This window comes from Abramis brama (genome assembly GCF_963993115.1).
Source record: "Abramis brama genome assembly, chromosome: 2".
Taxonomy (NCBI): Eukaryota; Metazoa; Chordata; class Actinopteri; order Cypriniformes; family Leuciscidae; genus Abramis; species Abramis brama.
The window spans coordinates 38,223,355-38,236,027 of record NC_139964.1 but is presented as its reverse complement, the minus strand read 5'-3'; the positions used below and the strand labels follow the sequence as shown (position 1 = coordinate 38,236,027).

General features: G+C 44.1%; 1 protein-coding gene across 1 annotated transcript in view; it reads left to right on the top strand.

The window, feature by feature from the left end:
* galntl6 (polypeptide N-acetylgalactosaminyltransferase like 6) overlaps window positions 1-12,673 on the top strand; it is a 224,590-nt gene that overhangs the window by 69,713 nt on the left and 142,204 nt on the right. Inside the window, exons 4-5 of the mRNA XM_084106776.1 lie at window positions 1,275-1,413; window positions 9,783-9,949. Coding sequence (XP_083962902.1) covers window positions 1,275-1,413; window positions 9,783-9,949 — 306 coding nt within the window. The remainder of the gene's footprint in view (window positions 1-1,274; window positions 1,414-9,782; window positions 9,950-12,673) is intronic.

Genomic DNA, 12,673 nt, shown 5'->3' with positions numbered 1-12,673 from the left:
AAGCCCCCATTTTTGACTAAAGGTGGCGCTACTGAGCCATTCCACCACGCCCGTTTCTGAAACTTTGCACATGTCTACTGTATAATAAATGTGATGTGTCTGTCGAGTTTCATGCATTTTCAAGCATGTGAAGAGTCTCAAAAGCATCCGAAAAGAATATTAAAGTTTGATGCGTTGCCACGGCAACAGTATCTAAGATATCAATAATCCTTTCACAGGTCTACATCTGCCGTGTGTCTACATTATACACATAAAGTTTTAAGCAAATCGGGTAAAAATAAGAAAGTGATTTCAAAGCATTTTGAAATTGACACACTTCCTGTTGCCAGTTGGTGGCGCTATAACTTTGACTCACAAAGGTCACATCCATGTGATCGGCCTCTTACAACGAACACACTGCTGAAGTTTCAGCAAGATCAGATAATGTATGCAGAAGTTATAACACACTTCCTGTGTCCCATTATTCGCCATAAATTCGTTTCCTCGCTACGGCCAAACCGTTCGAGATATCAAAAATCTGTTCGCAAGAATTCATCCTCAATGTCTTGACTTCATTCACACCGAGTTTGGCGGCGATCGGATGAATTCCCTAGGAGGAGTATTTCACATTCCATTGTATGCGTTTTCCAAACAACCCTTAATAACCGACTTCCTGTTGGGCTTTTTTAAAACTTAGAGCACGAAAGTTGTGCGGCCCGATGAGATCTATATGTGTACTGAGTTTCATATTATTACATGCAAGCGTGCTTGATATATGGACCAAGATTTCGGACCCCATTCCAGGGGGCGCTGTCGAGCCCCCCTGCCACGCCCGGGTACCAGCTTCAGTCCGGCCCTGATGGCCACGGGTTCTGACCTGTGTGCAAAGTTTCAAGAGTTTTTGAGCATGTTAAGGGCCCCAAAAGTGGCAAAAAGGCAAAAAAAAAAATAATGAAAAAAAAAATAAAAAAAAAAATAAATAATCCTTACGAAAACAATAGGGCCTTCGCCCTTTCAGGGCTTGGGCCCTAATAATAATAATAATAATAATAATAATCCTACCGAAAACAATAGGGCCTTCGCCCTTTCAGGGCTTGGGCCCTAATAATCCTTACGAAAACAATAGGGCCTTCGCCCTTTCAGGGCTTGGGCCCTAATAAACTGTCAGTTCTCACAGTGGTACTTTCTATCTTTAGAGTGGTGTTATGTGCCATTGTTAGTACACACATGCTCACCTTGCCAACGTCCTGGCTGTGTTCAGCATGGTTGCTTATGTCAGACTGCATCTGTTTCAGGAAAAGGGGAGCATGGGAAACCATACCCACTCATAGAGGACGAGTGTGATGACTCAGTATACAAAGAGAACGGCTTCAACATCTACGTCAGCAACAATATTGCTCTGGACCGCTCCCTTCCTGACATCAGACATCCAAAGTAAGTATAGCTGATTCTCACAGCATGTTCACAGTAACCAGCCTCCAGAGATGCACAGCTTGAGCTAGACATCAGTGTTTTAACGATCCATGGCAGGCCATACTTATGCAATGTGTTTAATTAATGATTTTGTCCTAAATGAGGAATTAATTTAATTAGGATTGATTAATTTAATGATTTCAAGGCTTATATATTTTTCGTAAGTATACCTTTTGCTGTAAAATTGCATAACAACAAGGAAGAGCAGGCATAACCATAAGGTTTTAGCTCATTATAAAATTGGGAGCATAAAGCTTTGAGATTTTACCTCAAGCATCTTTGACCATCAGTAGTCCCTGTCAATTATTGTCACAAACTGCTCTGACACATTTGAGGATCCACATGCAGCTTTATTAGGGTAATCCACAATCAAGTTAAAAATATAGGCAAAGGGTCAAAACCATGGAGCAAACTATCCAAACAATAACCAGCCAGAAAACACAGGCAAACAGGGAAATCCAGGCAGAAAGTCAAAACCATTACATGTGAAAATCAGAAAGAGTGCTCAGAAATCCAATGGCAACACTAACAAGACTTTGCAACGAAAGAGTGAAAACACAGGGCTTAAATAGGCAGGGCTTAAATAGGCAGGGCTTAACTAGCTAATAACAAGCTTATGCCATAGCTGAACCTAATCACAACATAATGAGTCCAGGCAATGGGTTATGGGAATTGAATTTCATCAGGAGTCGGGAGGAGTGCCCTCTGGTGCAGATTATGGGCACTCCAGCTGGCGGATGTCACAATTATATATTGTTGAGAATAAAATTATGATCATAAAACGTTTTCAACATTTGGTAATAATATACTTTTTTTTTAGCACTAAATCAGCATATTAGAATTATTTCTGAAGGATCATGTAACACCGAAGATTGCTGAAAATTCAGCTTTGCCACAACTGGAATAAAATACATAAAAATATATATTCAAATAGAAAACGGTTATTTTAAACAGTAATATTTCTAATATTTCACAATGTTACTCATTTTACTTTATTTTTGATAAATAATTCCAGCCCTGGTGAGCCTAAGAGACTCAAGAGAAAAATGTTAATAACCCAAACTTTTTATGGGTATCACTCTTAGAAGAAAAGCTATATACTACAATTTAAGGGTTCCCATAATGGGATCATTTTAAAGATTTAGTTATAAATAAATTGTTTAAACTCATTTTTATTTTTAAGTCAATTTTATGAATTAAACAGGTCCCAAACATACTTTATCATTAGAAAAAAATTAAATAACCCGTTAAACATAAAAACTATTATGCAAACATTCAACACATTCCTCCTTATATAGAACCTTTTTTGGCATAAGGGGTTCTTTAAAATTGATTCAAGAACACTAGGGTTCCCTTTCAGTCGCTCACGATCATGCTTAGGGAGCCTGTCATCTTCGAGTATTGATAAAACAAGCCAATGTACATTATCGTGCGAGATTTGCATCTCGCGCTCCGCCCTGCAGCGCGGGTATAAACAAGGAAGCGGTTGCACGCACCATTTGTCTTTAGCTTTGGAGCCGATCGGTCTTCATGTCGATGTCTCTGAAGAGTGTTGGTATATTACAACGAGCGAGTGTGTCGATGCTTCTTCAGAAAGTCTCTCCCGGTGCTGGTGGTTCTACAGCGCGAGTGCAGCGGTGGTCGCTAGCTTTCTGAGCTCTCAGCTGCTGTTTTAACAGCATCACATTTTTGTTTGTGTTTGTTTGTCTGACGGCCGGTTGAGGGCGAAGAGAGTGAGTGCTTCACTGGTACAGGCTGCACCATCCCTGTCAGTGTTGCCGCGATCATTCCCCTGTGTGCTCCGGCACTGGTGAGAATTTTTCATTTCCTGAAAGAGCATCACGGGTGCGTCTTTTTCAAGATATCATTCCACCCGTGCGTTTCTGGATGTGGTTGTTCCCTGTCCCCCTCTGATGGTCACAATTGTTGCGTCACGTGTTTGGGCTTACAACACGCTGAAGCAGCTTTTGTGGATGGCTCATGTTCCCATTGCGGAGTTCTTTCCCAAAGTGCGTGGAGAGCTTACTAGGTCGTGGATGGCACCTTTTACTGCCAGAAACTGCCTGGATAGCTCCTCCCCCCTCACTACCCTTGACGGAGGAGCGGTGAAGGGTTACGAGGCTATCCCTCCAGTGGAGTGGTATGTCGCGGCACACCTCTGTCCGGCGGCCGCTGCATCTTGGACAGGGGATCCTCGTCTCCCCTCTCAGGCCTGGGTGTTCTCGTTTGTTCTTACGGGCAGAGCTCACAAAGCCTGTGGGCAAGCCGCCTCCTCTTTGCATGCCGTGGCGTTGCTACAGGTCTATCAGGCCAAAGCACTCATGGACATGCACGAGGGTAGCCTAGACCATGCGCTCATGAGTGAGCTCCGCACCGCAACCGACTTGGCTCTCCGGAGCACAAGCGTTGCAGCCTGTGCGTTCGGTCTAACGATGTCCACCCTGGTGATCGCCATTGTTGGCTCAGCCTGGTTGATATGGCGGATGCGGACAAGGTTCGGTTCCTGGACTCCCCAATTTCCCAGGTTGGGCTGTTCGGTGATGCGGTGGAGAGCTGTGCCCAACAGTTCTCTGCCGCCCTAGAGCAGACGAAGGCCATCCGGCACATCCTGTCCCGGCAGCCCGCTGCTGCCATAACCCCGCCGCCGGTGGCAGTTCCTCCGCCTGCTCATTGCCGAGAGCGTCTTTCCGCTCCTGCTGGGCCACTGCAGCAGCCTTCACCCAGGCCTCAGCGGAGAGCCAGCCGGTTAGAGGACCCAACTACGCCTTCTTCCGTACCCCTTCCGACCCGTGGAGACAGGTAAGTGTTCATCGCACACTCAGACCTCACTTCAGGCCGCCCCCGGGCCTTCTGAGCCAGGTCCCTGTCCTCCACCTCGCTGCCCCACCCCGGGTACATCTGTGGTGCCTCTGGTCCCCCTGGCCCGGTTTGTGGAATCCTGGAGAGTGCTTCCCAACCGGTCCAGCTGGCTCCTCCGATTCACGATTCAGTTCGCCCGGCGTCCGCCCAAGTTCAGCAACGTTTTTTACACTTAGGTGCTGAGCAAATGTGCCCCTGTCATGCGTGCAGAGATCGCAGTCCTACTGGCGAAGGATGCGATAGAGCCGGTTCCTCTAGCTGATATGAAGACCGGCTTCTACAGCCCGTACTTCATTGTACCCAGGAAAGGTTGTGGATTACGGCCAATCTTGGACCTGCAAGTCTTGAATCGGGCCCTTCACAGGCTTCCGTTCAAGATGCCAACGCAGAAGCGCATTTTCAAGTGCATCTGTCCCCGAGATTGGTTCGCAGCGATCTACCTGAAGAACGTGTCCGGTCGGTGCTGAACTGCCTGAATCAAAAGCAGAACAGTGGTCCCACTAAAATTTTTTCAGAGGCTCCTGGGGCATTTGGCAGCTGCTGCCGCAGTAACGCCACTCGGCTTGCTCCATATGAGACCGCTTCAGCACTGGCTTCATGGCCGAGTCCCGAGCTGGGCGTGGCAGAGCAACACACTCCATGTTACAATTACCCCGGCCTGCCGCCAAACCCTCAGCCCGTGGTCAGACCCTTCGTTTCTCCGGGCCGGAGTGCCCCTAGAACAAGTGTACAGGCATGCTGTGGTCTCCACAGATGCCTCCAACACCGGCTGGGGGGCCACGTACAATGGGCATGCAGTAGCGGGGATCTGGACGGGCCCCCAACTGCATTGGCACATCAATTGCCTCGAGTTGTTTGCAGTACACCTTGCTTTGAAATGCCTCAAAAAGCCACTGCTCGGCAAGCATGTACATCAACCATCAAGGTAGTCTATGCTCCCGTCGCATGTCGCAACTCGCCCACCACCTCCTCCATCTGAGGTTGCTTCGTGCCACTTATATTCCCGACCTGCTTAATCGTGCTGCCGACGAGCTCTCACGACAGCCTGTGGCCCAGGGAGAGTGGAGACTCCATCCCCAGGTGGTCCAGCTGATCTGGGACCACTTCGGGGCCACACAGATAGATCTGTTTGCCTCTCCGGACTCGTCCCATTGCCAGTTGTTTTACTCCCTGACCGAGGAGACCCTCGGCACGGATGCGCTGGCCCCCGGGCCTCCGCAAGTATGCATTTCCCCCAGTGAGCCTTCTTGCACAGACACTGTGCAAAGTCAGGGAGGAAGAGGTCTTATCAGTTGCCCCTTATTGGCCCAACCGGACCTGGTTCCCTGAACTTATGCTCCTTTCGACAGCCCCTCCTTGGCCCATTCCCCTGAGGGAGGACCTTCTCTCTCAGGGACGGGGCACCGTATGGCACCCACGTCCAGACCTCTGGAAACTCCATGTCTGGTCCCTGGACGGGACGCGGAGGTTCTAGGTGACCTACCACAATCAGTTGTAGACACCATCACTTCTGCGAGAGCACCCTCTACGAGGCATGCTTATGCTCTGAAGTGGAACCTGTTTGTTGAGTGGTGTTCTTCTCACCGAGAAGACCCCTGAAGGTGTTTGATCGGCGCCGTGCTTTCTTTCCTGCAAGATGGGTTGGAGTGAGGGCTGTCACCCTCCACCCTCAAAGCTTATGTTGCCTCTATTGCCGCACATCACAATGCAGTGGATGGGAGATACGTGGGAAAGCATGACCTGATCGTCAGGTTCTTGAGGGGAGCGAGGAGACTGAATCCGCCTCGCATCACCTCTATACCCTCTTGGGACTTATCTCTGGTGCTGACCGCACTGCAGGGACCTCCCTTTGAGCCACTGCAGGCAGCTGAGTTAAAAGTCCTGTCTTTAAAAACAGTTATCCTGCTTGCTTTGGCCTCCATCAAGAGGGTAGGGGACCTGCACGCATTTTTGGTCAACGAATCGTGCCTGGAATTCGGGCCGGCTAACTCTCACGTTATCCTGAGACCCTGGCCTGGATATGGGCCCAAGGTTCCTACCACTCCCTTTCGGGACTAGGTGGTGAACCTGCAAGTGCTGCCCCCGGAGGAGGCAGACCCAGCCCTGGCTTTTCTCTGTCCAGTCCGCTCCTTGTGGTTATATGTGGACAGAACGCAAAGCCTCAGGACCTCAGATCAGCTTTTCGTCTGTTACGGAGACCAGCAGAAGGGATAGGCTGTCGGATTTAGTCTTCCCCCTGTTATAGGCTGGAGCCACCTCAGTGACATTCCATATGTTTTACTGCCCGGTAATTCGCCCAGTCCAAATGTGTATCCTCAACATGTTACCTCCCTGCAGGCTGGATGTGGCTTCTGTAGCGTCCCTCCTTCCATCAAAGGGCACGCTTTCCCAGTGTTATCCAAGTCTAACTGAGTGAGTTTTGTGGAACAGCAGTGACTTTCCTAGCGTAAGCCCTGTCCTATCTCAATAATGCGGGGGGGTCAGGAGGCTTTGTCTAGGTACTGGAAGGTGGCAGCACTAGTGGCGTTTTAATAGGGATCCCAATCAGTCAACATGTCGACTACGTTGAACGTGAGCGACTGAAAGGGAACTTCTTGGTTACGTATGTAACCCTCGTTTCCTGAAGGAGGGAACGGAGATGTAGTACCGTCACCACTACTGCTGGTCCACCGCTGACTCCGGGCTCCGCTCGGCTCCTCAGTGAAAAACAAGTGGTGCTTCCGTGTTTATACCCGCGCTGCGGGGCAGAGCGTGAGATGCAAATCTCGCACGCCAATGTGCATTGGCTCATTTTATCAGTACTCGAAGATGACAGGCTCCCTAAGCGCAATCCCAATCAGTCGACACGTCGACTATGTCTTCGTTCCCTCCTTCAGGGAACAAGGGTTACATACGTAACCAATAATTCTGTATACAACTCCATTGAAGCATTTTTCTGTGTTGTGTAGTGTGTAGTGTTCCATATTCTTACTGGGCTACATGAACATTAATTTATAATTTATAACATTTTCTAGTACAAATAACAATAAAAGGTTTTTCTTCTCCTTGCATGATCATTAGTATTAAAGCATAAAGCCAAAAAAGAGCAACAGTAGTTCACAGTCCATCCATTTAGCAAGATTTAGAGGAGAAAGTCTGGTTTCAGACTTCCATCCAAATGAGCTCCTTGATGGATTGATCGTTAATTGTTCTTAGAAGGCTCTGCACCATTACCTTCCTTTGAATGTCTCCACTGCCATGGATTTTCCCTTGGCAAGAACAAATTTCTATATTACTCATGCACCAAAGAGTCAATGTCTGAAGGAGGACCAATTCGTTACAGGGTTGTCAATAACTAAAATATAATTCATTTTGCCTGAACAGGCTTAAGCATCTGCTACTGGCTTGCCAAGCTTCCAGGCTTTGATAATGTGAATGAATATGAAGTCTTTAAAACATGTTTTTAGTGCCATTACAAGGTTAGAGAATTTTCCCTCTATGTCGTCTTGGTGAAAAAGTTTGTATGTTGCTTTACTGCTGTTAGCTGTAAAGTTGTCTAAACCCCTTACAAGCACTGCAGACAGTGTTCCGGTGAAGAGCCTGGTATGGGACTTTTATTTACATCCCCTATAAAAGCCTGTGGCGCTCAGTGTCAGTGTGGAACCTGCCAACAGACAGAATGTGAATAACTGTCTCAGTGCAAGAGCCAGCATGCCAGTGTATTCACTTTTAATGCAGGTAACAGTGAAACACACAGATGCTGCTGCAGTGTAAGTGCTAAAAGCAAGCAGAAGGAACTGGACAGATTCCATGTTTTCTGAAGTGGCTGTGAGTTTTAAAAACACACACATATAGGCCTTGTTTCACAGACAGATTAAGCCAATACTAGGCCTTAGTTCAATTAGGACATTTAAGTAGCTTTTATAAACATACCTTAGAAAAAAAAAAAAAAAAACATTACTGGTGTGCATCTTGAGACAAAACAATGGCACTGACATAGTTTAATATATGTCAGTGCAATTTGCTTTCAGTTAAAACAGCTCAAACATGCATTTTAGTATGGAAAATTTTAATCTATAGGTTTAAACCTTGTCTCTGAAACCAGAGGATAGTCTTTTGAATAAAGCAAAACAAAAGCAAGCTATGCACTACCATTCAAAAGTTTGGGGTCTGTAATATTTTTTTATGTTTTTGACAGAAGTCGCTTATGCTCACCAAGGCTGCATTGTGAAATATTATTTCAGTTTAAAATAACTGTTTTCTATTTAAATATATTTTCAAATGTAATTTATTCCTGTGATGGCAAAGCTGAATTTTCAGCAGTCAATACTCCAGTCTTATTACTTATTATTATCAATGTTGAAAAAATATCAATGTTGTGAAGCTTAATATTTTGTGGAAACTCTCATACATTTTTTTTAAAAGAATTATTTGAGGAATAGAAAGTTTAAAAGAACAGCATTTATTTGAAATAAAAATATTTTGAAATCCCCATACTTTTGAACGGAAATTTAAAGTGACAGTTACTAATTGCTACATTGTTACAAAAAATAAATAAATAAATACTTCAAATAATTAATAAATAAATAAATAAATAAATAAATAAATAAACAAACAAATAAATAAATAAATAATTTCCCACAAAAATAGTAAACAGCACAACATACATGACAATAATAAGAATAGTGTTTTATGCAAATACATTTTCTTTAATACCGATTCAGAGAATTTGTGAGAGATACATGTTCCAGTAATACACATGACACTGTCTGGCTATTAGTATGCAAATGGAGCGCCTTTTTCTTCCTGAACTGTATTTCATTAGTAGACTGATCTGACAGGTCAGACAGGGCTGTTTTAGAATGCTGGCTCCTCTCCAGAATGCATTTGTGCACAATGCTGGATCTCTCTGTACTGTATTTTTGTTTTGTGTCATTTTCCCCCCCTCACCACCATTGGAAGTGAAATGTTAATAAACCATGCAGCGCCCTGAAAATTATTATTATATGGAAGTGTATGAATTAGGGCCAGCTTGTCAAGTTTGTCAGGGTGCTGAATTAGAAAGACCAGTGTGAGCCATAAAGTGCCACTTCATCTGTCGGTGCCGGCTTTGTCGGAGCACAATTAGCATGCAGATTTCTGAATGCTTTATGAGACCACTGGGACTGAAGGACCTCTCAAAACACTGATTTATGATCTGAGCTCTGTCGCCGTTGCCTACGGCATTGGGGCAGCTCGCACCGGTGCTTTTGTTTTCAAATAATGTTTTTACAGTTTGGCAAGATCTAGTGCAATAAGCGACAAGATTTATATTTCACACACCATTGTTCTAAGGAGGCTTATGCAATGTTTGGAGTGTTTCTTAAGTGTCTTACAATATGTGGATTATACGTTGATGCCCTGATTAATCATTTGATGTAAAGCATAAGCAGTTCGTATTTGCCTTCCTCGCTCTCGCTCTCAATCTCACTCTCATTCTTTCTTTTCTGTAGCTGTAAGCAGAAGCTGTATCTTGAAAACCTCCCAAACACCAGTATTATCATCCCGTTCCATAACGAAGGCTGGTCTTCTCTGCTCAGAACCCTCCACAGCATCACCAACCGCACACCTGACCACCTGATTGCAGAGATCATACTGGTAGACGACTACAGTGACAGAGGTAAATGGAAGAGCATTTCTTTGTCTCTCAGAGCATCTGCTTGACATCAAGGTCGTTGCTGGTGGCTTTCTGCATTAGCTGCTCAAAGTGAATGTTGAACGAGGCTTTGATAGTACTAGGTCCTTGAGTCCGTCATTTATTGAAGTAGACAGGGCTTTGCCAATGACCACTGAGTGACAATTATATGTTATGTTATGATTGGTGTTTTATCAATTTGAAGGGACTTTTTTCACTTGTAGGCTCCCTCAAAACTGGGTTTGACTGTTAACATTGCATATACATCTTTAACTATTTCTTTTTTTTTTTTTGTCTGTCATTTTCATTACATAGTGGTGGAAATTATATATTAAATATTGGTTGGACTCCTTTGTCTCATTAAGGCTAATTTAAATGTTTGCATTTTATGTATTAGTACATTTAAAGCACATTTAAAGCACATTAATGGTTTCTTCATTAGGGCAATAGGCCGGCGCACCACCAAATTGCGAAAGGGACGGATTTTTTCAATCACATTCGCATTCAACCACAGAGTTACGCTAGCCGTCACTGTAGACTGTTTGTTCTGCCTCTGGATATAGTCCAATCAGCGTCAAGTCACGTTCTGTGGAGTACCGCCTCTTTTTGGGCGATTTCACTCTGGCCAAGAATTGCCCAGAGTGTTCCCATAGACTTCCATACGAACTGCAGGCACTGCAATGCATTCTCTATGGGTTCCGGGAGGGCTCGCACTAACGTGCTTTCGTCATCATATGACGAAAGCACGTTGTGCAGCGATTGGTGGAAACAAACATACCTATTAACAATCTTTAAGCTGAATTGACATCCAATAATTTCCTCAGTTTTTAGTCTCATTGACCATGAAAAGTAGAGCACATTCTGCTCATTGTAAGACGTTTGGTAGTGGAATGCAGTAAGTTCAAGTCATCAGGAATGTGTCTTTGCTTTGAGACACATAGCGCTCGGTTGAGCACTATAGCACCAAATACTCCTCCTTTTGGAACAGCATCCCAATACCTCACACAATAAATCAATAAGAACATCCCACCGCACAATGCCCCTCTGTACTACAAGACATCTCAGCCAATAGCATTCCATCTCCCAGCTGGGGATGCATCATTACTGTAGAGGAATAATGGGAGAGCACAATAGTGAGCGTGTACTCTCTATTCCCATTACAATACTCATGTCCAACTGAAATTACCTGCCATTAGACTGAGAGTCATCTTGCATCGTTTGATTTTTGATGATAAACAAGTTTTTTTTTTATATAATTACACAGATTGTTGTTTGTGTCAGCATGTTCATATAATATAATAGTGTTTCCTGATTCATATAAGGTCATCTGCAATGTTTAACGTGTGTGTATACTGTGTGTAGAGATTAACTCTGCTATGCTAATCAACGCAAGCTCATTGGTCAGTTCCCTTTGATGATGAGCTCATATGAGATGCAGATTCTCTCTCAACAGATTTTTGACCTAGAGCAACAGTTGCAATAAACTCTCAAAGCATAGACAATGTCAGTTTTCTGGCATTTCATTGCAGTGATTTGAAAGCAGATCCACTGAAAAAGCACTAAATCTCCTGCGCATTCGTCAAGTGCTCGTATGAGTCATTTATGTGGTTTAAAGAGTTTAAAGAGAATTTTAGCCAGATGCATTGCTTACTCTCTGTAACAAACATTTGTCAGTTTCCTCAGATCTCTAGCAATGTGAGGTAATTCTGCCAGCCAGTATACAGAAAGAATGAATGAGCTTTCCAGTACTGCAACAATGATTTGGTAGTTACGTTTCACTCAGATTAAAGATTGACCAATTATGTCCAAGTGCATTTGAGAGGAAATAAGCACCTGTCAGTATTGTCACTGGTCACTCTACCTGCACTCTCTCTACACAAACACACAGAAGGTTGTGTGCAGCTGGTGGCCTTTTTGTCTGGACAGTCACTTTTGAAAACGTTCAGTACAATCAATCACTACAGCCAAAAGCGAGAGCGAGATCTAATTAGCATAGAGCAGAGGACAGTCCAGAATGACTGACAGAGAGCCACACTTCTGCCACTCATGATCACTGGCACTAACCAAACCCAGATATGAAGTGGATATAAAGTGGGCTGAAGTTATTCCCACCCATCTCCTTGTGTTCTCTTTAGCACCACTCATGATATCCATTAGGGCTGGATGATATAGAAATTTCTGTATTTTTCAGACTTTTTAAAAATGTTTGATCTCAATATGCATGTATTTTATTATTCTATTCAAAAAAGGGAGCTGTGCTTTCAACCAAGCTGTGTCACTGTAGCTTTGGTAACACTTTATTTTGAAGGTCAGTTAACTCTCATTAGAGTATTAGTCGAGTGTCCGCTTAATATCTGCTACCATTTTATTTTGATGGTCCCTCAACAGACATTCTACTGACTATAAGTAACTTTGCAACTGCATGTCAACTTATTCTATTTACCTGAACCCTACAACTAACCCTAACCTAACAATATACTGTCTATGACATCTACTAATGCTCCAATGAGAGTTAGTTGACAAGTCACTTAGTAGAACGTCTAAAGTGGACCATCGAAATAAAGTGTAACCAAATAAAAATACATAATCATAAACAGCAATATTTAATTATAATAAAATGTTTCCATGTATCAACAATGCCACACTTGTCACGGTCACCACCTCCTTCACTACATTTCCCAGCATCCTCCTTGGCCCACACCTGCACCT